At 38.5% G+C, this 24,065-nt stretch overlaps 1 protein-coding gene across 3 annotated transcripts in view; it reads left to right on the top strand.

Moving 5' to 3' along the window:
- Window positions 1-23,744, top strand: part of ARHGAP6 (Rho GTPase activating protein 6) — a 159,987-nt gene extending 136,243 nt beyond the window's left edge. For all 3 annotated transcript variants that reach the window (XM_066313859.1, XM_066313861.1, XM_066313860.1), the window contains exons 7-13: window positions 3,396-3,546; window positions 4,756-4,904; window positions 8,009-8,188; window positions 12,534-12,631; window positions 18,497-18,759; window positions 20,828-20,908; window positions 21,659-23,744. In XM_066313859.1, the coding sequence (XP_066169956.1) occupies window positions 3,396-3,546; window positions 4,756-4,904; window positions 8,009-8,188; window positions 12,534-12,631; window positions 18,497-18,759; window positions 20,828-20,908; window positions 21,659-22,344 (1,608 nt within the window). In that variant the 3' untranslated portion in view covers window positions 22,345-23,744. The remainder of the gene's footprint in view (window positions 1-3,395; window positions 3,547-4,755; window positions 4,905-8,008; window positions 8,189-12,533; window positions 12,632-18,496; window positions 18,760-20,827; window positions 20,909-21,658) is intronic.
- Window positions 23,745-24,065: the final 321 nt, after the last annotated feature.

The following is a 24,065-nucleotide window of genomic DNA, read 5'->3' as shown; positions in this document are numbered from 1 at the left end:
GAGTAGCTGGTGTAACACCAAGCTTAAAAAATATCTACAGAGACAGTTTTTAGATCAACACTGAACTAGATAAAGTATTGAAGTTGCATCATATGTCTGAGGAAAAAGCAGAGAGCTTCTGTCATTCACTTGTAAACCAAGCCTTACTTTGAACATCAATCTCTTTCACCATTTTTTCTGTTACTCTGTTTTCAAAAGGTGAGGAAATCAAGAGGTTTGAGTATCTGGTTTTTATTACATGGACTAATTTATTGAACTAGGTAAACTTGTGTATTTCCCTAAACAACGAGGAAGTATCAGCTTGGCCCTTGTAGTTACAGTAATAAATACTGTCAACATGAACACATGGGAAAGTCTGTATTCAATTAAAATTCCACTCATTTTCTGAACCATAGAAAGCCAAACCCAGCACTTCAGATTTTGGTGTGCTTTTGCAGCTGTTCATTAGTTTTTCTTGTGTAGAAAGTAAGCATATTTTGTTTTCCTTCCTTCCCCAGTTGAAAATGTTCTGTTTCCACTGTAGTTTTTTGCAATAAATGCATAAGTAAGTAGATACATTTGCCAGCAGGGTTTTTGATTGGTGAGCAGGAAGGAAAAATTTAGAATATGTGTATCTCTTGCAAACCTCTTCCTTCATGTCTAGTAGGGTGTCATACAGAGGTTCCCAAGCTCATGTTGAGTCGAGGTGGTAGATCTGGTGCATCAGGATGCCAGGTAGCATCTTCTGTCCAGAACAGATGCTTCTGCAGAGCATTGTTGCCAAGGTTGGGGTGAGCAACCCTTGATGCTGGGCCTGGTGACATTGTGGAAACTTCATCTTCATTGAGGATGAAGAGTGAAATAGCAGGAGCTCTGCTCTCCTGTGCCCTGTTCCAGCACAGAGATCCCTATCTCTCCTATCATAAGATTCAGTAGATGCTGTAGTTCACCACCTGTACCTGCCAAAAGTCTGAAAGCATTCCATGTGAATGGAGTCTAAAAGACTTAAAGTTGAGGTGTACAGTTTTAACAGCCGTGATACCTGGGCCTGAAATGTGGCCACATCTCACCAAAGCCTCTGTGCTATTTTGCTGCTTAAGACATCTCTGTAGGTCTCACAGGATATCAGATCACAAGTGCCATATTCAAGACTGTAACAGCAGTTTATGATTTAGCCAGCCGTTTGGGAAGCCTGAATTCCTGATGCAGTGCTAATCTGTTTCCTCAGCTGCTTTTGGGCACTGAAGTGCAGAAACAATCTTCTAGATTGAGGTAATTTATGGTGCTCCACAGGGATGTTCTGCATTTGTCACCAGTCTGGAGAGCAGAATTAAGCTGGCAGTGAAGTCCCCAAGCTAGCACTGAAAATCTTTGACCATAAATCAAAGAATAATATTAGGTAAAGAACATATTCTGGTCTTCACAGCATGGTTATTCATTATTAGTTATGACTTATATTAATAATGTTAAAAGTAATTCCAATAAATTAGAATGGAGGTTGTGTTTTTTAATGAATACCTGTCACACCCATTATGAAAGCACAATCTCAGCTGAAAACAAAGGATTTTCACACTGAACACACTCAAGATAGATTTGCTACAAGTTGTCACTGGCATATATTTTGCTTGTGACTTAGCTTCTTTCCTCACTTTGGTATGTTTGTAATATTCCTGGTGAAGAAACCTGATACCTCAGATTTAATTGCTTATAAGATTCAGCTGTAATCACTCTCTGAGAAGAGAGGTGTGACATTGTGATACCTCATAATTTTAGCAAAAGTACAAATTGTTGCTAGGAAATAGTTTTAAAGCCTCTTGACTGTTTTCAAACTGCAAAAAAGATTAAAAGGTGAAGCTGTCAGCCTGAGGAGAGTATTCTGCTTGTGGTGCTGGAAAATCCCCCCAGAAGGAAAGGAATTTACCTTTTCATAAGGTATCCCTGATTTGGGAGAGGGTTTTTTTTCTGCCTTTGGGAAGTGTGATGGCTTTGAATTATACAGAATTTGTCTGATGACCAAAGCAGGGAAGAAAAAATAGCAGCACCTTGTAATGTTAGCTTGCTGTATGTGAACTCTGTAATGATGTTAACTTAATGAGTATAACTAAATTAGGAAGGCAGAACGAGGTGTGTGTGAAGGAATGTTGTGAAGTCTTGTGAAACTGTCTGCTTGCTACCTATCTTTACATGCAGTCTTAAATGACAAGAGAAATGTAAATTTGGTGGATATTAACATGATCTTACATGATTTTCCTACAAAATCATAAATGTTATGAAATGCAATTTTAGTCTTTCTGATTCCAGGGATAATGCAGTAAGGTGATATAAGAGCCTGTCTTGTAATTTTCCTTATTCTCTTGGGTTTCTGCCTTTGCTATGAATCTTGTATTTCTGAAAAAATTATACTTGCATACATGTTTTCATACAGGAATGTCATATATTAGCTGGAAAAAAAAAAAGGTCTTTTATTACAAGCTGGTACAAATCTTAAGTTATGTATTATGGAATAAGCAGCAGTTAGATATTGTCTTGGTTTGGAAAGACAGATGTCCGCCAGGGAAAGCTGGAGCTTCCCTTGGAATGGAGAATATAAAGCCCCTCCCTCCAAATTATTATAATTTTGCACTTAGGGACTTCCAGGCAAAGAGATGGGAATAGGAATAACAGTTCTTTACTAAGAATATTAAAAATACAAATGTATTAGTACAAAACAACAAACAAACAAACAAAATCCTAGAAACACTGAAAGAGTAAGAATACAACCTGACACCCTGTTGGTCCAGGTGTTGGTAGCAGTCCAAATAAATCCTCCTGGAGTTACAGATGTGGTTTTGTTGGGGCAGAGATGATTCTGTAGAAGGGTTCAGTGGTGGCAAGAAAGGTCCAGTCTTCCTCTGGGAAATCCAGTGAAAAAAAAAGGCTGTCTTGGTTCTTCTGGTTCTCAGTTTTTATCCAGGTAGGAATGCTTGGCTCCTCCCACTGGGTGGAGTATCTCACAATGGGATGATGTGATGTTGTCAGACATGTAGTGAGCCTTAATGGTCCATTAACAGAAGATAATCCATCTGGAGGGAGGATGGGTTGTGGAAGAGGTAAGAACTCTGCCCCACCTGGTTTAACAGCTGGCTTATTAACAGAAGGCACCTGCCCCCTATCCCCTGGAGTTATGAATGATGGGTTATACAGGAGATAAACACCTCCCCAACCATTTTCAACAGATGGAAAATGGAATACACATTTTTAGTTACATGTTGCAACCCAAGACAGATGTGAATTGTATCTTTGCCCTTACCAAAGACCAGTTGTGCTCAATCTTGAAAGTGAAAATGGGTAAATCTGCTTTTTAAAAGATTTTTTGTGTTGGGATATATTAATTGGGACAATAAGTGACTATGGTTTTGTCTCATAATTTTTTTCAGTTACGTGAAGAGTTTGACCGAGGTGTAGATGTTGTATTGGATGAAGAGCACAGCATTCATGATGTGGCTGCCTTGTTAAAGGAATTTCTGCGTGACATGCCCGACCCACTTCTTACCAGAGAACTTTATACACCTTTCATCAACACTCTCTGTGAGCTCTACAGCATCTTGATTCATAAACTTTCAAAAACTAATTTGTTTAAATTGTTTGATTTCTATTAATAGCCTTCTTTTATTCTGTTCCTTTGATGCTCTGACCTTGATTTGGTCCAAATAGTTGTATAATTCATTATAATTATATAATATATTCTATATATACATAGAGTGTATTCTAATATATGATGGTAAATATGATATGATATAGAATAGAATAGAATACAATATAGTATATTCTTAATATAAATTAACTGAGGTATCTTCTTGGTTTTTATACTGCATAAGTATAATCCAGAAAACTAGAACAAGAAGGATTTCACTAACTATACATATTTTTGCATTTGTAAGGGTGGAATTCATGTTGTCTATAAAAACTTGACCCTGTCATTGATCCAGCAGTGCCAGCCCACAGACTTCCATTTGAATCCTCGTATCTTAAAATTTTTAGATCTGTCCACTGACCAAAGGTCCACCTTGGTTTCCAAAGTTCAAGTTTCTTCATAGTTAATGGTCCTCAAAGCCATCATATTGACTACTCCCAATTGTGTTGCCTAAGACTCAAGTGCAGACTCTCAGGGATTTAGGAAAAAGTAAAGTTGGGCATTTCAAGCTTAAGCATCTGTCTGGTATGTGTTCTTCAGATGCTTTCTAGCCCTCACGTCTGAGATCCTGCCTCTGTCCCACCTTTGTCACTGGCTACCATTTTGATGGTAGATGGTTCAACTGGTGGTGATAGCAGAACATCCTTTATTTCTCTGGTTGCTTTTCCAATCTCCTGGTACTTCTGCAAGATGAAAAACTGATTAAAACTGGCTGAAGCATAAACCTGACTGGAATGCTTGACAGTTACAGGTATATACCAGTAGCTATACCTCAATGCATGGAGTAAGTAGAAAAGTAAGCAGAATATTTGAGTCTAGTTACAGTGATGGAGTGTAAAGCATGAATTTTTGCTCTCCTATAGGAGAAGAATCCTATGAGCTTGTGAGCAAAATGTTGACCAACTAAGGCAAAAATCCCATAGCAGTAGTTCTTACAGTTTTGATGTTTCCTCAGAGTTTCCCCTTTTCCTTCTGATGCTGTAAGGAAAATGATTCTTAAACAAAGCTATCCCTATACCTTTCTTTGGGTTGGGAACAGTATATTTGTTCTGCGTTTAGGTTAGTTGGAGTGATTTTCTTAGAACATATTTTTTCCCTCTTAGTATTAGAGCCAGATGAGCAGCTCAGCACCTTACAGCTTCTCATTTATCTTCTACCTCCTTGTAACTGCGATACCCTTCACCGGCTGCTGCAGTTCCTCTCCACAGTGGCTGGCCATGCAGAAGACACTAGAGACAAGGATGGCCAAGAGGTAAGTCCTGGTCACTTGTGTCCTTTGACTATGCCTAATTCATGGTCTGAAAAGAGACCTTTGAAGCCTTGTAACATATACAGTGGTGGCATATCCATGAAAGATGGGAGAGACTTGCTAATCTCTTTGCCTGCACTTCTTTACTTTCATTTGTTGACTATATTCTTAGGGCTGTGAAGGTTTAATTTTTGTATGACTTAATCAGTAAAGCATCTACCACTTCCTTTGGGAGATTCAGTGTACCAACCTTGCTGTCAAGAATATCCAATATCATCTATCCTTCTCCCTTGTTTTATCCCATTGTATTCAATGGAAAAAATACTCAGAAAAGGTCAAGCATGCAAGGATATGCTCTTTCATTTTTTTTCCATTCTCTGTTGTTGCTTTTTTATATGACTTTTGGGCATAGCAGTTCACTTCTTGGTTCTCTTCGCTTCCTTGTGTGCCCTGGGTAGTGAAAAATAAAAAAAAGAGAGGGCAGTAACTCCAGCTGTATCCTTGCAACTACCAGACCTCATCACTAACTGGAGTTGGGGTTCATCTTTGCCTGTTTTCTTTCTGACCTCCTTAACTGTTGCAGTCTGGACCAAATTCAGTGGAGAGTTTGATGTACACTCACCCCACGGAGACAAGAATGGGGCTGAGCTCTAGCCCTGAGCATTCTCACATCTGCAACTGTGCCCATTCACAGCAGAGAAGACCTGAAAATCCAGGCTTTCTGTTTCCTGCCAGGGAAGTGCTTGAACTGCTGTACAAAAGGAAGCAACTCTGTTAACTGAATAAAATGGTTATAGTCTGTCAGGGTTTGACAAAAATATATTGGTTTATCTGTGGAAGGACTTCTCAGTCCTCTGAACTGCAGCAGAGACTACTTCTGAGACTCTTCGGAAACTCATCGAGAATTTTGTCCTCCAGATGGAAAATCCTGCTGGTTTTGTCAAATTTGGGTGCCTTTTGTAGTTGTCCAATTTTAACAACTTCGCACTTGGAGACTTATTTTTGCCAAATTTCTGCCTCAAATCCTAACTCCCAGCTAATTCCTTCTTTACAATTCTCAACTTCCAGTGATGTATGTGACTTCAAGGCCTATTTAATTTTTAAATCCACTATAAATGCTCTTATTTGTGTTCTCAGCAAGGAGTTGATAAAAGCCTGTATCAGTGTGATGGAAAGCATTTAGAAAGAGCAGCCTGTAACAGTTGTACTATGCTTAAAAACATGTATAAGCCAGCTGAGGTCATGGTCCCCCTGGTCCTGCAAAGAGTTCTCTGTTGGTTCAGGAATGTACCCAAGAGGATCTTATTTCAGGGCTAGGGGATGCTGCCTAACAGAGTTGATTTGGCTCAACTGTTGTACATCAGCTTTGCCACAGGTATTTTGGCAAGGCAAATTTATGTAAACTATCTTGACACTATTGTAAGCATCAGAAATATTATGTGCAACTGGATACCTTTTATAGATAATACAGTATTCTGGTTACAATTATTTAAGCTATTTATGAAGAATGAGATGAATAAAGGCATACAGTGCAAGAGAAAGTGTTTTATCAGACTGTTTGCTATCACTGGAAGGAAAACAGCCAAGCTTTGGCACACAGGCCCTCTTCTTGATTTCTTTCAACAACCCTTCTCTTGCGAAGATGAAGATGGATGACTAACTTTATTAAATTTACTCATTCAGTTAATTTCAGTGGAAATGTTTACAGCATTTTTTAAGGATGCCCTGAGGCTGCCCTTAAGGAAAGGCTTCCTCCTGTTTGTACAAACAGCCTGCACATGCAGATCTGGCACAGCCAGAGGCTGCCCTGGCACACTTGAGGCACTGTGTGTCTATGCATCCGTGGTGGCTCAAAACTCAGAGTTTAAAAAGCAGGTTACCTGAGAACCAGCTTGGTGCTTGGTGGTGTGCAGATAAGGGTGTGCTGTTCTCACAGTCATGCTGGGCTGTGCCCCTAAACAAAGAGCCAACGTTTGCTATGACTGCCCATGCACCTACTTGGTACAGATGTCCTTCCAATGTCACACACTGCTCCTACCAATAAAAAGACAAGCTTTTTACTGCCATTTCTGTGCTGTCTAGTTGAGTTATTAAAAAAAATTAAAAAAAACCCCAAACCCCCCCCCCCCCAAACACCAATAGATGTAGTTAGTGCAGTTTTAACTATAGTATTTGGTGAATGGTCAGCTACGAAAAAAAAATATTAAAATGCTGCTTTGAAATCATCTGATTTGTACAACTCACTTCTTGAAATTCTATTTTTATGGCCTCTTTTTGATGTCTCTTTATATCCTTTATAAAAATTATTAGTTCTAATAACCTTTACTTTTTGCTTTGCTGAAAGAATAGAAGGGGAAAATAGTAGTCTAATCAACAAAATGACAACAAAATTTTTGATGTAATGATGTATATGACATATTTTTCAGATAATTCCTGTCTAGTCTAGTATGTATTTGTAGCCTTTTACTTTCTTAAAATTCAAGTTACTGTTGCTTCCTTGAGCATAGTTTTATAAAAGTAGGAAAAAAAGGTAAAACCCCCACGAAACTAAAAAAAGACACCTAAAATGTAAACATTTGGCATGTTCTAGAAATACATGAAAATACTTACAAAAACAATGAGTCTGCTCCTTAATTATCTCAGCAGTTATAACATGGAAAAGTATCACTGTGTATGTTCCAAACCATGAATAGCATTTGAGAAAGGCAGGAGCTTTCAGTATTTGGTCCTAAGAGACAGTAATGTGCTGAGATGCTGAAGTAGGAGGCAGGTTGTTGAGGTTGTTGCCACTGTTGAGTTCCCAGGGAATTAAGAGCAGAAAACACTTCTACCTTCTACTCCTCTAATCCACTTGAAAATATATCCAGAAAATCTACAGTGCTTGTTGCAGAGATGTTCAAAACAAGGTGTTTCTAAAAGCTGTTCATTTTTTATTGACAAGCAGCAGGTTTTGATTTTGATGAATGAAACATCTACTAAATCAGGGAGGAGAGTGTATGTGTGTCTGTGCATGTGTAAGGATGTGAGTGTGTAATGATGTGTCTATATACATATCTGTATACATTAGGCCCTGTGAGACCCCACCTCATTTTTATTCTCTTTTCTAGATTACTGGGAACAAAATGACATCACTTAACCTGGCCACCATCTTTGGCCCTAACTTGTTGCACAAGCAGAAATCTACAGACAAAGAATTCTCAGTTCAGAGCTCAGCTCGAGCTGAAGAGAGTACTGCTATCATAGCTGTTGTGCAAAAGATGATTGAAAACTATGAAACCCTTTTTATGGTGGGTGGAATTTTTTTTGCTATTACTCATATGCATTTGTAAGATAAATGAGAAAATACCTTATTGATATTAAAGTAGATGGGGATGAAATAAATTGCATTAAATTAGGATCAATTATTATTGGTAAAAAAGTAGTCTTCTAGCAGGGAGAGTGATTTGCAGTAAGTAAAAATATTAAAAATGTGTACTTGTATCTTACTTAGAATGGTTTCTGTGTAGATAAAAGTGTATTGTTTAAAAGATTGTCTGTGAAAATAATGGGGTTGGCCATTCGGTTGTATACTGAGCGATGCATGGACAAGACTGAAAATGATCTTTCACATCTCAGTTTTGGTAGTCAGGAAGTTTTGTTAGTCAGGGATTAAGAGATTCTTGATTAATTCAAGGAATTGCCTTCCCTACCCAAAACTTTTTCATTGGATGAATGGAGAGGAAGGACAAAGCTTTCTTTGTTAGTTGATTACTTGGGTAAAAGAAATAAAAACATAAATCTCTGTAGTTCCTGAGTTCCCTTCAATTCTCTTGCTGAAGCAAGACAGTTCTTCATGAGAAGGCTGATGGCCTTGGACATGTTGTTGACTTAAAACAAAACTTGGTTAGATCACATTTCTCATGCCTAGCAGTTACCTGAGCAGTTCTGTGGCTCATCTCATGCTCTTTTTGTGTACAAAACTGTAGGTCAGCTCAGCATGACTTGTGTCTGAGGGAGCCCTGCTCTGGGGTAGCAGAGGCCAGTCAAGACCTAGTGGTGATCTTCGTTATTCTGTCTTAATTTTCATAAAAATACGCTTTGTAACAAAACCAGTAATCTTGAAAAAAGTGGAAAAAACTTTGGTTGTCGTGTCCTGAGACTAAGCAGCACTGTATGTTACACTGAGGAGAGAAGTTCCCAAAGCAGAAAGAACACTCTGGAAACCTTCAGTGCTTCAGCAAAGCCGAGTGCTGGAGACCTTGTTGGAAGAAGATGAACAACCCTGAACTGTGGGCTGATGGCCACACAGTACTGTAAATGGAAGATGTCTATCAGTTTTCAACAGGGTCTAGATCACGAGAAAGCAATCATGAGCCCTGCCTCAGATGTCTTATCCTCAGATGAACTTATTTGTGGTTTTCCTGCCTTTTTTTCTTTTTTTTTTTTTTTTTAACTCTTTTACCAGTGAGACACTTACACTTGCAATTGTTTAATAGGTGTGATTTTTTTGTTGTTTGTTTTTGGTTGGGTTTTTTTGTTTTTTTTTTGTTTTTTTGGGTTTTGGGGGTTTTTTTTTTTTGGGGTTTTTTTTTTTTTTTTTTTTTTTATGCTTTTCAGAGCTGGGGAAAAATGCTAGGTGCTATTTTTCCTTCCACATCAGGAAAAGAAAGTGACAGAACTGCACTCTTGGGTGAAGGTCTGCTGCCCCAGAGTGTGGATGGCACTATCAAGTTTAAGATAATACTTAAATAAGAATACTCACAATACTTGAGTGTTCTTTTTGTTGTTTCTGTTTAAGAACTTCTTACAGCACAGATACATCTCAGTACATAATACTTTAAGCACGCATTCTGACTTCCAATGTGGAAAGGGTGGGGCTAAGGTTAGACTACCTGGATCTGGGCTCTTTTAATTCTGATGGATTTATTCCTTCATCTCTTCAGTGCTTCAGCTTTCATCTGGAAGTTAAATGAAGTGTGGGAAAAAGAATTTCTTTTGTTTTCCAGAGTTGTTTTTACTGTTTATACTTGACATTTATGCTACATTTAAAAAAAGAACATCTGGATTTAAGCATTTAGCTACAGCTACAACATGGTGTATTAATGCTCAGATGCTTTTGTGTTTGGCTTTTTTTCTTTCTGTTACTTTTATGTCTGGGGAGGTTATAAAACTGTGATTGGTTTCAGTATTAAAACTGGAATAACATTTGTTGGGACCAGACCACAATATCAGAAAGATTCTGACATATTGGTGGCCCAGAGAGATCCTGTCTGTTGGAACAATCCAGGATATTGAGCATCATTTTTATTAAGTAACTACTGTTAACATCAGTAACATGCAAAAATGGATTTCTTATAGAAGGTGGAACCTAACCATGCTTCATTGATATCAGTGATGATAATCACTTTCATGTGCAAATCTTGCCTGTTTCAGTGAGTCTTGGGGATGTATTAGAATGTTTCATGGGGATGTATAAAGGACTGTTCTTTGCCAGTCTCTGAACTACATCCAGCAGCTGAATGAAAGGAGGCACAATTCAACCACCCTTCATTTTCAACTTGGCCTTGACTTGGCATGAAGGATGGAGAACAGCAGCTTGTTCATGTATTTCATCTCCTACTGCCCAAATCCAGCCCTGCTGCAAAGAAGTTGTTCAGAATGTATGAAATTTCATATTTTTACAGTTAGAGGCTACTGTGGCCTTCCCACTGCAGAGGCAGCCATACACTGCCATTCTGTGTCTCAACAGCTGTGACAATTATGTAGCATCCAACCCCAGAATCTCAGAATATCTGGTACTCTGCTGAAATACTAACAACCCTTCTATCAGCCTTCTGATACATCCCTGTATGTCCTCCAGAGCTGTTATTTCAGCAGTGCCTTGGCTTCCCTTCTGCCCCAAATTTCAAATTCTCATCCATCTACTTGGGTGCAATTACCAGTGAAGCAATTAATTCAGTAATAGTTATGGTGACAACTTCCTGAGATACTGATATTGTAGTTCTCTATAAGTGTAATTTTACAATTATGTTTCTACACTTGCCAAGTTACTGAACTAAACTGTAGAAAATAGCTGCACAGGAGGAAACCCCAAACCCAGTAGGTAGCTAGCAAGGAGACCATCAATACAAAACTATTTAGAGATTCATTCTGGTAAAAGTCCTATGAATCAGTAGAACTGTTAAGTGTGGGTTTCATAGAAGCTTTCTGTTGGAACTGAACTTCTGGTGGAACTTTTTCAGACTTGTTTTGATGGAATGAAAGACTGATTTATCTTTTTTATATATATATGGCAATAATTGTTTTTATTTTTCTGACAAAGTTCTCTCAGTTGTTTCTTAGAAGTGGACTTGATTAAACCTGAGTACTAAGTTACACACTAAAATCTGTGGATTCTGTTTTACCATGGAATTTTATCAACTTTATCTGGAGTTTCTTCTAATGTATAGAAAGGCTGTCTAAATGGAGAAGTTACAGTACACCAGGTTTCCAAAAATTGTATTCCTAAAAAAAAATTGTTTAAAGTCTAGTGCATCAGTGACCATCAGTAAGATATTTTTCCAGTTCAGAGACTGAATAGAATTTTCAAAAAATGAGTATGTGGTTACACAAGTTATTAATAGATACTTTGGATGAGTTTGAATTAAATTATTCAAATCTTCATTTATTTTCTAATTATTTCCTTATTTTAACTTTTATGTAACTAGATTCCCTAAATGCCTCCTAAAATAAGATATTCCTCTGGGGAATATGTTAGTAATTCTATTCCTATTTCCCAGGAAATACCAGAGGGAACAAATGGTCCATGAAGTGTGACTTGAAGGTCAAGAGATTCAAAAGAAGGTCAGAGATTCAATCTCTGGCAGATTGCATTCAGAAACATATATTGCCCAGCTGATGACCCCTTGCTGAGATTTTCTTACACCAAGTTCTATCTGTCCTGAGTGAACCTGGGCTGTTAAAGTTTCTTGGATGGTTTCATCTGTTTCAGTGTTTTGAAGTTGTAATGTGGACAAAGCAGACAAACTCACTTGAGGACTGATAAGATTCATGTATAATGCAGTTGGAAGCACGGAGTTTACTTGTGCAGGTTTTGGGGTGCCATTTCTGCTACCTGCTACAAGAGATGTAGCAGGTAGCAGAATCTACCCTGCAGCATCTAAAACTGTCAAGGGTTTTGAAGGTTCATACCCATACAAAGTGCAAAGAGAAAGTTAACAAATCAGAAGGCCAAACTCCAAAGAAGGTGACACAAATTCTGACTGAGCCTGTTGGTTAGAGGGGCTGGAGAGGCAGAGATGGAGATTTGTAAATGTCCTCAGATCTTTGAAGGGTGGTGTAAAGTGAGGACCTTAAACTGGAGCTTTTGAGACTGTGATACATAAGTAATCCCACTGTTATTTCCAGATACAATAACCAGCTGGATACCAGTTATTCAACAGTAGTCAGCATTGAACATTGTAAAAAATTATCTACAGTCCTACTTCATCTGTTGTTACATGAAATTCCTCTTCTAAGTGAAAGCTTCTGAATATTTTATATGTTCTTTGTAAATGTACTTGTACTTGGTTGTTTAGATAAAGCCTAGCACCAAAATTAATGTGTGTGAAAGGATATTAACCTGCAACTAAGTATTTCTTAATGTCTTCATAGGTTTCTCCTGATTTACAGAATGAAGTGCTTATTAGCTTATTAGAGACTGACCCAGATGTTGTAGACTATTTGCTGAGGAGGAAAGCTTCCCAGTCATCGTGAGTAATCTGTTTTTTCATCATCCCTTTTTCTGCTGGGAATTTCTATCTCCCACTGGAAGTGTCCAAAAGGTTCTAGTTTTCCACAGCTCTTCTGCACTGTCTACAGTGGAATAGAAATATCCTCCCTATTACATAGACTCTGCCAAAGAAATTATGACTCTTGTACAGCATTTTCTAAAGACAAAACTTGTTTCCCTGATTCAGAGGAAAGATTGTGTTCTGCTGCAGAGAACAGAATGACATGTACATAAAAATATTCAGTGCACTATTATCTGACAGGATGTATTTTAGTCATCTGCTGGTTCATGTCTTGGGTTCATTGTAGTCTTCAGTAACAGGAAGCATGTGTTCCACTGTTCTTGAAGCACACCCTAGAGTGCCTTAACACCGTCACAGCGAGCCACTTGACCACTCTGTCATTTATTTTCCTATCCTATACACATAGGACATTGTGAACAAGCCAACTGCCACAACAGCAGCCCTGTGGAGACATTGGATATTATTTAATTGTATGCTTTGTGAAAGATCTGAAGAGGAAAAAAAATCGCACTGGTCACTATAACAGTTATGACACATAACATAATCTGACCTTGTGTATGGTGTATATATGCCTGCACCTTTGTGCCTTAATGCTGTGAGTCTGTATATTCAGATTAACAGGATTCCTGGCTTTCTCATGGGACCACACAGTCATTGTCTTTATTCTAGTAAATCCCAATATGGCAGACCCAAAAATCACAAAAATTGACAGACTTGCTTTAAGTAATTTTTAAGAAGGTTTCTGGACTCTAGACTCTCTGGGACATATTGGACTTTGTCTTCCTGTGTTTGTGGAAAGTGCCTAGTGCATTCAGAATATAATCAAAATTGAATTTGTACAGTCAGTCAGCTATGATTTTTTTTCTCTCCCTCTTAACATTGTATAGTTGGAGGTAATGTAATAGTGTGCCTGGCTTACAAGGAAAAGATATATAAGAAGGTGTCACTAACACCTTCAGGAAAAAGCTTTCTTTAACTACAGAATTTAGAAACAAAAATTTGTGCAGAATAAATTGAGTTGTAAAGGATTTTGTTAGTTTGCTAACTTAACCACATCAAATTATCACAGATAGCTGATTTGGGGTAATTTGTGTGAAATAATTTAATCTAGTTTGTCTGACTGACAAGTCACCATGCATATATTTAGATCACAGTAAGTGCAGGATAGTTTGAGGTACATGAGTTGTCTTTTAGACTTGTTTCACATTTGCCAGAAGCTAAGACTACAATTAGGGCAGACACTACAAATCATATGACATAAGATAGTGTGTAGAGACTTCTTCCTTTCAGCCCTTAGTTTGGAATGATTACTGTATTTTTAACTCCAGCTAATAAAAACTTCATGCTGGATTTCACCATCTGTATGATAAAATGACAGCAAATTGTATCTCACATGTGACTACACATACCAGTTGTGCATAAGTTAGTCACAAATCATTTTGGATGTAACAGGTAATTATTAGAACCTATTTCCTTAATTGACTTTTCTTTGAACTTCCTTACTTTTAGCCAGCATGCACACCTACAAGAGAAAATGCATCTTTTCTGGAAAGCTGGTCACAACTGACAAAAGGCTTTTGTAAGGAATTGTTCTGAGGCCAAACAGGAGCATATAGCTACAGTAGTACCAATTTATTGTGTTGTCAGTAACAGGCAGATGAAATGTCACTGAGATAGGAAAAAATCACTGTCATTTTTTTTTCTACTCTGCTGTCGTGTAAGCATTTTACATTTAATGTTAATACGGTTTCACTGTAGTTGCAATTTCTTGGTTAAGATATTCCAAGCAATTAGAATGTTGCTTAGTGTTATTGCTAGGAGTGTGATGCTCTTAAGAGATTAATGTATTTCACAACATAATTTCGAGGCTAAAAATGTGTTGCTTATTTTTCCTGTAAGAAATGTGAGACAGCAGACAACAAGGAGATGTTTGTCTTTATTTCCTAAAAATGAGCCTCCAAAATACATCCTTATTGCTCTTGGAAATCGCTTGGTCACATACTCAAAATACAAATGTGGATCTGTGGAACAAAAAAACTTTATATATTCTTGAGACAGTCTTCATCAGAAGAGCTAGTTGACTGTACAGAGTATAGAATCAACTTGAAGACTTTAATGTCACATTAATTGCTTTGAAGGTCCTGTTCTGCAATTGCACTCACATTTCTGCTCTTCCTGTCATTATAAATGCTTTCTTGGCTCTGGTCTAACAGAGAAAACACAATCTATTTTCCTCTCTGGAGGAGGACAAATCAGATGTTCCTCATCTTTCAGTTCCCTTAAGAGCTGAGCATTGTGAACAGTGTGTCAGGGAATTTATGGAAGTTGTTCATGGTAAAGTGCTAATTTCAAATGGGCAGCAATTGTGAAGTGTGCTTTTGTTGGTGACTTCCCAATTTTTTATATGTTGGCTTGATAACAATGGAATTTGGGTTTACAGCTGTAAGATGAAGCATCTTTAACAAAAAATAAAATCTATTTCTTATGGTTATTTATTGCTTATCATGGTTAGTAGTCCTTTCAGAGTAAATTAGTTTCAAAGTTACAGCGTTTTTGGATTAAGATAATGAGTTTTAATCCATCCTGATCTATGACACAAAGAAGCTGTACAACAGGTTATACAGTATGTGTAAATGCAGTTTTTAAAGCTGCAGAGGCTCCTTGAAATGTTGAGTCCTCTACCCTGTTACAGTAGCAACCACATCATAATGCCACAGTAATCTGCCTTGTTGGTAGCACCTGTGTTACACAAATCTATGTAGAAATTAGTACTGTGTGCTGCCAAGCCATCACACTCTATATTATTTGCCTCTTGAAGGAGTAATTGTTTTCTGACTTAGAGCTTTAAGTTAAAACAGAAAAGGGTTTCTGCCAGAAACAGAAAGGGATTTCCTGTTTTGAAAACCTTGATGCTAGTAGAAAAGTAAGAATATCCTCAGTAGAAGCAATTATTGTGATTAACACATTTCCAGTTCTCCCATGCAAATGGCCTCTGGTGAACTGCATCAATTCATAGAAAGTTGGCTGTTGTTTTTGAATCTGAAATTTTTTATTAAGTTCATGTGCCACAGGTTCCTTCTGCTGCCTTCAAATATTTCCATTGGTACTTAGCCACTTTCAAAATCTTTTCCTTAACATAGTTCATAACCCCTGGAAAATACTTTACTTGCCTTCCCATTCTTCACATTTGATTGCACATAATCATCTATTATTCTTTGTGGGCACAGTCTGCCCTTCCTCATACATTACACACAGAGGAGTGGGTGTCTTGCACAGTATTTGTTTGTCTTCCAATTTAGTTTCTGCCCTGTGAATAGGTACAAAATCTCGCTATACACAGGAAGAAGAATTTTGAATTGTAGTAAACATCTGTTGCTAATGAACTCAAACAGTAAAGCAAACAGATGCAAACCCTGCATTTTAAGGGATTTGTGAGAATTTCTTCTTTATTTGTAAAGAAGCAAACCAAAGTCTTCTTGCAAGTTGTTTTATTTTTGTTTGTGAAGTAAAGCTGCAAATGTATGAGTTCAGTTTCCTGCTTTTAAGTGTTTAATCCATTGTGATGGTTTCTTGTAGTAAGATTGACTGAGTCCACAGCAGTTCCTTTGATTATTAAAGCTATTTTGCCTAAACAACTTTGAAAGTGGTATTATACATGTATATAAAAAATAGTATGGACTTACCAGCCAAAACTGTAAATCAGTTTAGAAACTTGAATGTTTGAATATGTTGAAAGATTTGAAAGTTTCCACTCAAGTAAATTTTTAGCAGCAACTCTGTCTTGAGAAGAGGTAGACTATAACAGATCATTCAAGGTAAGACATGAAATCAGTGTTTCACAAAGCTCAAGTTTATGTTTTCACATTCTTCCATTTCCATTATTCCTTGTGTTACCTTGCCTTGGCTGAGTGCTGGTTTATATCTCTCTTTGCCCTGTGCAGCACAGTTGCTGCAAAGATCAAAATGACGTGCAATAAACCTTCCTGTTTAGATGACATTCTTGGAAAGAAGGGCATTTGGTCATAGCAAAGCTACAGATACCAACATTGTTCCCCTTTCCTAAGAGGTCCTTCTAGTTCTTCTGAAAATCCCAAGACATTGCTTAAACCTCATATCACTGTACAAGGGTTTTTAGGACTTAGGAGGACAGAAAGAAAGGCCTTTTTTTTCTTTTTTCTTTTTTTTTTTTTTTTTTTTAATTACTCCCTGGCATTACCATGATGCTCTGGCACACTTGTGACAGAGCAGCTTTGCCAAATGGGAGCTCTGGTTTTTGAGTTTGCCTCAGTTTAACTCCAGCAATGGTTTTGTCACTGAGAGTTACTGATAAGTAATTATTTAATTAATTCCAAACACTTTATAATTGCTTTCATACTGAAAAAAATAGGAATATTGGGTAACATAATAATCATGCTGTTGATTATATATATTTTATTTTTGGGACGTACGCTATGTAAATCATCTGGTGAAAAAAACAACAGCTTGAAAGTGGTGTTAAGTTTTATTATTTCTGTATTAATATTTACTGTACTGTGACTAGCTGTATGTTTTCTCTATTTTCTTTCTTCAGTTTTATTTTATTTGTCTGGAAAGAAGGTTACTGTTCCATAGTGAGAAATGAGTTTTGGCTGCTCACTATGTCCAAGCTGTCTTTGGATTTCACTATGAAAAGACCTGGCCATTTTCAGACATTTACAGGAATGAACCTCTGTTGTATCATATTTAATTAGAACAGATATGAACAAGAGGTCCCTGAAAGAAGTGTTTGACTCAAAAGAAGCAAAAGATAAGGATCTGTGAAACAAAGGTGCAGAGAAATGAAAAATGAGTAATAGAAATATAAGTTAGTGAGGAACAACAGGAAAAAAAAAAAGTTGTTTATTTACAGAGTAGTTCTACATGTTCTTTGTGATATTCAGTGACTCACAGCCTGCCTCCCACCTGCATGGCAAAGAGTGACAGTTCAAGAAATTTCCATCAATGTTCCCAGCACATTTCAAAAACTAATTGTCTCTCTTTGGCTCTTGGGCTACCTTTGTCTGTACTTAGGTGGGAGTTGTGTTTGCCTTTTCTTTGCAAAATTAAAGGCAGTTCATGTTGTTGATGGTGAAAAGATAAAATAAGTTGTAGAAGGCATCAGCAGAACCAGTTGTTTGATACCCAGATCAGTACAGTAAATACATCTGTTTGTCCCCTGTAAAATATTTACTTAACATCTCTAGAAGAAGATCATTCTCATAGTGTGAAAGGCAAACTGAGTGCTTGATTTCTTTATGTAAAACTTCAGAATAGAAGAATTTATTTTAGCATACTGCTTAGCATCAAACTAATCTTCCCCTATCATGCCTTCAGTTTTATTGTTGCCACAAGCTACATTGTCAAGGTAACATAAGGAATTGATTCACTGCTTAGTTTCCTGTGGTTTACTGTATAGTTGTGTGGGGGTTTTGTTGTTTTCTCTCTTGACAGCAACATCTTTTGATTTTGAGTGGCCTCTGCTGGCCACTTCATGACAAAAGTTTTACTCATGGAAAATCCACCTCAGTAACTATTTCTGAAGTGTTTTCATTTCAGCAGCTGTGACCATTCTCATGTTATTGATTTTATTTGTGTGATTGTAGAATCATAGAATGGTTGGGTTGGAAGGGACATTAAAAGTAATCTAGTTCCAATCCCCTGCCATGGGCAGGAACACCTGTCACTAGACCAGATTGTTCAGAGCCCCATCCAACCCAGCCTCGATGTCAAACTGCACCTGTAACTATGACCACAAAGCATTTTTTTTTTTTTATTAACAGTAGTTTGTTTATCAAAATTTCTCAGGAGCCCTGAGATGCTGCGGTCAGAAGGTTCCTACTCCACAGGAGAAAGACATTCTTCCACAGACTCCAACAAAGCTTCCAGTGGGGATGTCTCCCCTTATGACAACAACTCCCCGGTGCTGTCCGAGCGCTCGCTGGTGGCAATGCAGGAGGAAGTTGCCAGCAGCCCAGATAAGCTGTACAAGGTACCTGAGCAGTACACGCTGGTTGGACACTTGCAAACTAAGCCAAAGGAGAATTCTTCTGCATCACAGTCTGGAAAAGGTATGGTGCATCCTGCTTGTGCTCCTACTCCTCAGACACTGATGGAGATTCTTGAAGTAATTGAATAGTGCTGGATTTCTATTGTCTGCTACCAGGATTTGAGGAGCAATAATGTAAATAACCTTATTAAAAAATGACAGACCAATACTATTTTTTTTTGTATTGAGCCCAGAAGGATCTGTGCTGAGTCCTTCTCATTAGCTCAGCCAACTGTCAAGGATGATCCTGGTATTGCACTTCTCAAAACTTAGAAATATTATTTAGGAAACTAGAACTATGTATGTCTAATTTTTCCGCCTATCTGTGACAGCATAGCAAAGTCTTGTCCAGAAACATGAGACTGTAATACCTACAAGGTTATGGTACAGGCTTTGGAAAAAGCTGAGATTTTAAGATTTCAGGCACAAACTTTCTCCAGTTGTAAAGAATGACATCAACGCCCTCTCACTGGAAAATGCAGCTGAGCTGCACAGCTTTACATCTGCAGGCAATTACACACCTAGCAATACTACTGCAGGGATCCATCATTTCCCCAGTAGCTACCTGGGGAGTGCATACCTGAATGATTTCTTTGGTAAAGATCTGTGGTGTTTTAAAACTAATAGCTCACCAGAACTTCAAGATGCTTTTCCAATAAATATATATACATATAAATAATTATTCTATACGAATATAAATATATAAAAATAGGAAAAATTTGTCATTTATGAAATTTATACTTACTGAGCCAAACTTTAGGAACTTTTAGTGCTTAGGGATGCACATCACTGTTTGGTGGTATTTTTAAAACTACTTAATTTGAAATGTACTGCCCAGGCATTTAATTCCCTTTGGAATTAATGGGATTTAGACTAATATCTCAATTATATGCTTTCTAAATGTCAATTGGAATTTATCTTCTGTATTCAACATCTAAATCTCTGAACAAATTTAAGAATTTGGTCAGATTTCTATTAAGTTATGAACAGGAAATTACATGAAGTTTTATCGTATTAACCATCTTTCGGACTTTAATATGCATCACAGAGATACTGGACCATGACAAATTTGGAAATTCCTCTACTGACTAGTGGAATCAGAAAAAAGCATTATGCTATTTATAGCCCAGCGTTTCATTAAATCTTTGTGCTGTGGCTGCACTTCTGGGTAAATGGGCAGCATCCTTGGGTTGATAGAGCACTCCTGAGGCTGGGGCTGCCTAAGAGCATTGCCAGGAACTTACCTTTTGTGGACCAAATCCTCCCCAGAGAATTGTGCAAATTCTCTGACACTGACTCTGCCTTCAGGAAGGCAGAGGACTTAAGGACTCATCAAACTCAGGCACCCTGCCCCAACAGAGCTCACTGAATCCATTGCAGAATCTGATCTTGAAACAAGTAGCTGTGAGCAAATACATAGAATCATAGAATGTCAAGGGTTGGAATGGACCCTAAAGATCCATCAGTCCCGACCCCCCAGCCATGAGCTGGGACACCTCCCATTAGATCAGATTGCTCAAGGCCTATCCAGTCTGCCTTTCACGCTGCCAGGCTTGGGGCACCCAAAGCCTTCCTGGGCAACCTGTTCCAGTGCCTCACCACCCTCACAGCAAAAAATTCTTCCTAATACCTAACCTGAATTTCCTCGCTTTCAATTTGCATCCATTACTCCTTGTCTTATCTCTACAGTTTGAGAGTCCCTTGTTGGCTTCACTGTTGGCCCCCTCCAGTTACTGGAAGGCTGTTACAAGGTCTCCATACAACTTTCTCTTCTCCAGGCTGAACAGCCCCAATTTTCTCAGCCTGTGTTTGTAGACAAGGTGCTCCAGTCCTCTTACCAGCTTCATATCTCTCCTCTGGATGTTTTTCCTACATTTCCATGTCTTTATGTTGGGGTCGCCAGAACTGTACACAGTATTCCAGGTGGGGTCTGACATATGAGATGCTCATGTTAGGTATACAATGAAGGTGCCACTGGATGTTAATTACTCTGATACATAAAGTTTTACCTTTCTATTTGTATATTTCTAAAAACATGTCTTTAAGAGGATTGATTAATCATTTTTTTTCCTGCTCTTACTGCTGTTTAGATATTTCCGAAGATCATTTTGATATCTGGGGTACTTGGCATTCGACACTGAAAAGTGGCTGCAAAGATCCAGTAATCACAGGTCAGTGTTTTTCAATTTTAAAGCCAAACTCTAGCAAAGAAAAAAACAATTCCTTGTTTTCAAGAAACCACAGTGAAGCCAGTAGGAGAATTCACATTGTCCAGAGCTGGACTTTTAAAATGTGACTCTTAAGTAGAATACAGGGGAGCACAGTGGTTATACTTTTCTGTATTCAGTGGAATACAGAAAACAGCAACATTTCAAACTATCAAATATAATTTAAAAATTAATTTTAAAATTCAAGAAATAGTTTTAAATTCTTCTAGAATTCATAGAATCATAGAACCATAGAGTGATAAGGATTGGAAGGGACCTTAAAGATCATCTAATCCTTCCCCCCCCTCCCTTGGGCAGGGACGCTTCCAACTAAACTGGATTGCTTGAACACTGCCAGGGTTGGGGCATCCCAGCCTCTCTGAGCAACCTGTTCCAGTGTTTAACTACCTTCACAGTAAAAATGTCTTCCTCATATCTAACCTGAATTTCCCCTCTTTCAGTCTGTACCCATTAACTCTTTGTGCTATCACTACAGTTCCCGATGAAGAGTCCCTCTTTGATTTCCTGTCAGCCCCCTTCAGATACTGAAAGGTGCTAGGAGGTTTCCATGCAATCTTCTCTTCTCCAAGCTGAAGAGCCCAAATTTTCTCAGCCTGTCTCAGCCCCCATCCCTCATTTACAGTGTGAAACAAGGGAAAAGCAGTAGCTTGTTGGTTCTGCAGGCTCACGTCGTGTTTCTGACTCTACCCCCAGGTTCTCACGGGAACATTTACGAAAGCAGCTCGCTGCGGCCCGGACAGTGCTCCCTTTCCCAGGGGAACCTGGCCATGCATTCCCCTCGATGGCAGGGCAGCTCCTCGGAACTGGACAGTGGCAGGCAGGGCATGCGGAGGAGCCAGACGACAGCTGCCATTCCCGAGTGTCAGCTGCAGCCCGCGGCGTCCCGGCTGTGCAGTAACCCTCACGGGGGAGCCGGCTGCAGGAGTTCAGCCCTGCCTCACTCCCGGTCGGAGCAGCACTTGACTTTAAGCAGTGCGGAGGACCTCAGCGAGCACGACTCCAGCGCGGGCTGTTGGCAAAGCACAGCCAAGGCCTCCTACAGGAAGGAGCGGCCGCCGCCGCCTTACCCCGGCCCGGCAAAGGCCAGCTCTGCGCTGCCGCAGCGGTCGGCTGTGTCCTCCACGCTGCACTCCCTGTGGAGACTCCCGCGCCCCGAGAAGGGCTCGGGGGCCGCCGGAGCGGCAGCAGGCAGAGCCCCTGAGCAGGCCACCTCCAGGCGGGAGCAGCCCGCGGGGCACAGCTATTCCACGGCGCCTCATGGCCGGAACAGGAGAAGCGTTTCAGAGGCGGACTGGAATGAGTGGCAAAGGGAGAGGTGGCAGATTTGGGAGCTGTTATCAGCTGATAACCCCGATGCCCTCCCGGAAACCCTTGTATGATCGGACTCCGTGGAACTGCCGCTCGCACCCCTGCCTCCGTCTCATGGGAAAACAACGGGGACATTGGAAAACAGGGAGGGCTTGTTTGTTTTGTACCAACTGAATTGCATATACTTTTTTAAAACTTTGTTCACTTTAATTTCTCAACAGCACTGTCAAGCGGTAAATTTACAAATACAGTACGTTCCTGTTTTTCAGCAAGCTTTTGGGAAAAAAACAAGGTGAAAACTTCAGTTTAATAACTCTGTATGCTTATGCTGTGTATAAGATAAAACTGTTGCTTTGATGTTGCTAAAAATGTATTTATATATCTGCAGTTTTGATGATTGTATATTCTGTAATGGGTATTGTATGATAATCATGTTATGTTTTCATATACAGATGTCAATCAGTCATGACTGCTTTTTTTAAAAAAATCACTGCACTTACATTACCATGATATGCATTGGAATTCTATAGAAAGTGCACAAGCTGGTTTCTGTGCTTAAATATATATATATTAAAAAAAAAAAAAAAGCTGTTAAAGGAGAAAGTTGTACTTCTTTTCACTGCCTTTTGAAAAACACTAAAATAAAGTGGAACATGAAAAGCCATATATTTTTAAGGGTAGTATTGAGCTTAGAGGGGGAAATGCAAAATATTTTTTTCTTATACATATGTTTGCAAAATACCTTAAAATTTGACACAAGATTGTAAAAGTATTTTTTTAGATTCTGGTAGGAAGCAGCTCAGAGAATCTAAGAACAACGTTGTGCCTAAACCAACAGAGTATGTAGTGCAAAGTCTGCCCTCCCATTCTAAAGGAAAACCAATGTTATATATGCAGGATATAATATATATATTTATAAATGTGTGATTTTATGTATTGTTTTAAAACAATAAACTGGAATCCAAATTTCAGAAAACCAAACCTAATAAATTGAGATGCGTAACACTGAGAAAGAATATGGCTTTTCCTTTGAAATAACAAAGCTCCAGCATTAAGAAAGTTAAGAGAAAGGAGAAAAATGCAGACAGACACATGAAAGGGAGTCAAGTAGAGTTTCAGAAATGAACATGACATTTGAAGGAGCTCACAACTGTGTTTCTATAAATATTGTGCCAAAGTCTGGGTCAGTCACACTTCCTGGGTAGCTGTATGTTGTGCTGTGTTCAATGTTGCTGTTTTGTACACGTTGTTTTTCAGCTGCAGAGCCGATTGTGGGCAGCGGGTGGCAATGTACTGCAGCGTTCCAGAGGAATTCCTGCTTAGCACTCCATAAGGGAAAGTGTACCATATCAGAAGAATTTTATAAAACATATTAGTCTTAATTTTAATGAAGTTGAAGACTTATTCAGTGATGTTGTCTTTAAGTTCTGTCTTGTGCCATAATGATGGAATAAAAAGCTAAGTAAAACAATGAGCATATTTTTTGCTCCTTTTGTTTTTGTGTTGTTGGGGTTTTTTTGTTGTTGTTGTTGTTTTGGTTTTTTTAGTAAGGTTTACTGGATATTGATGTGGTTTTATTACATTCTTGAGTGTCTCTATCAAAAACATCTAAAAGGCAGAGGAGCTTAAGGGCCACCTTCAAATGCAACTTAAATACACCAGATTCAAGATTTTACTTTAGTGTGAGGCTTAAAATCCATCATATAAAGAGTCCTTCCCTTCATATATCCATTTGTCATCATGTCTCCATTTTCCACGTAAAATTATAAGATAAAAGCATCAAGCCAAGTAG

Source organism: Sylvia atricapilla, chromosome 2 (assembly GCF_009819655.1).
Source record: "Sylvia atricapilla isolate bSylAtr1 chromosome 2, bSylAtr1.pri, whole genome shotgun sequence".
Taxonomy (NCBI): Eukaryota; Metazoa; Chordata; class Aves; order Passeriformes; family Sylviidae; genus Sylvia; species Sylvia atricapilla.
This window is presented reverse-complemented; position numbering and strand designations above follow the sequence as displayed.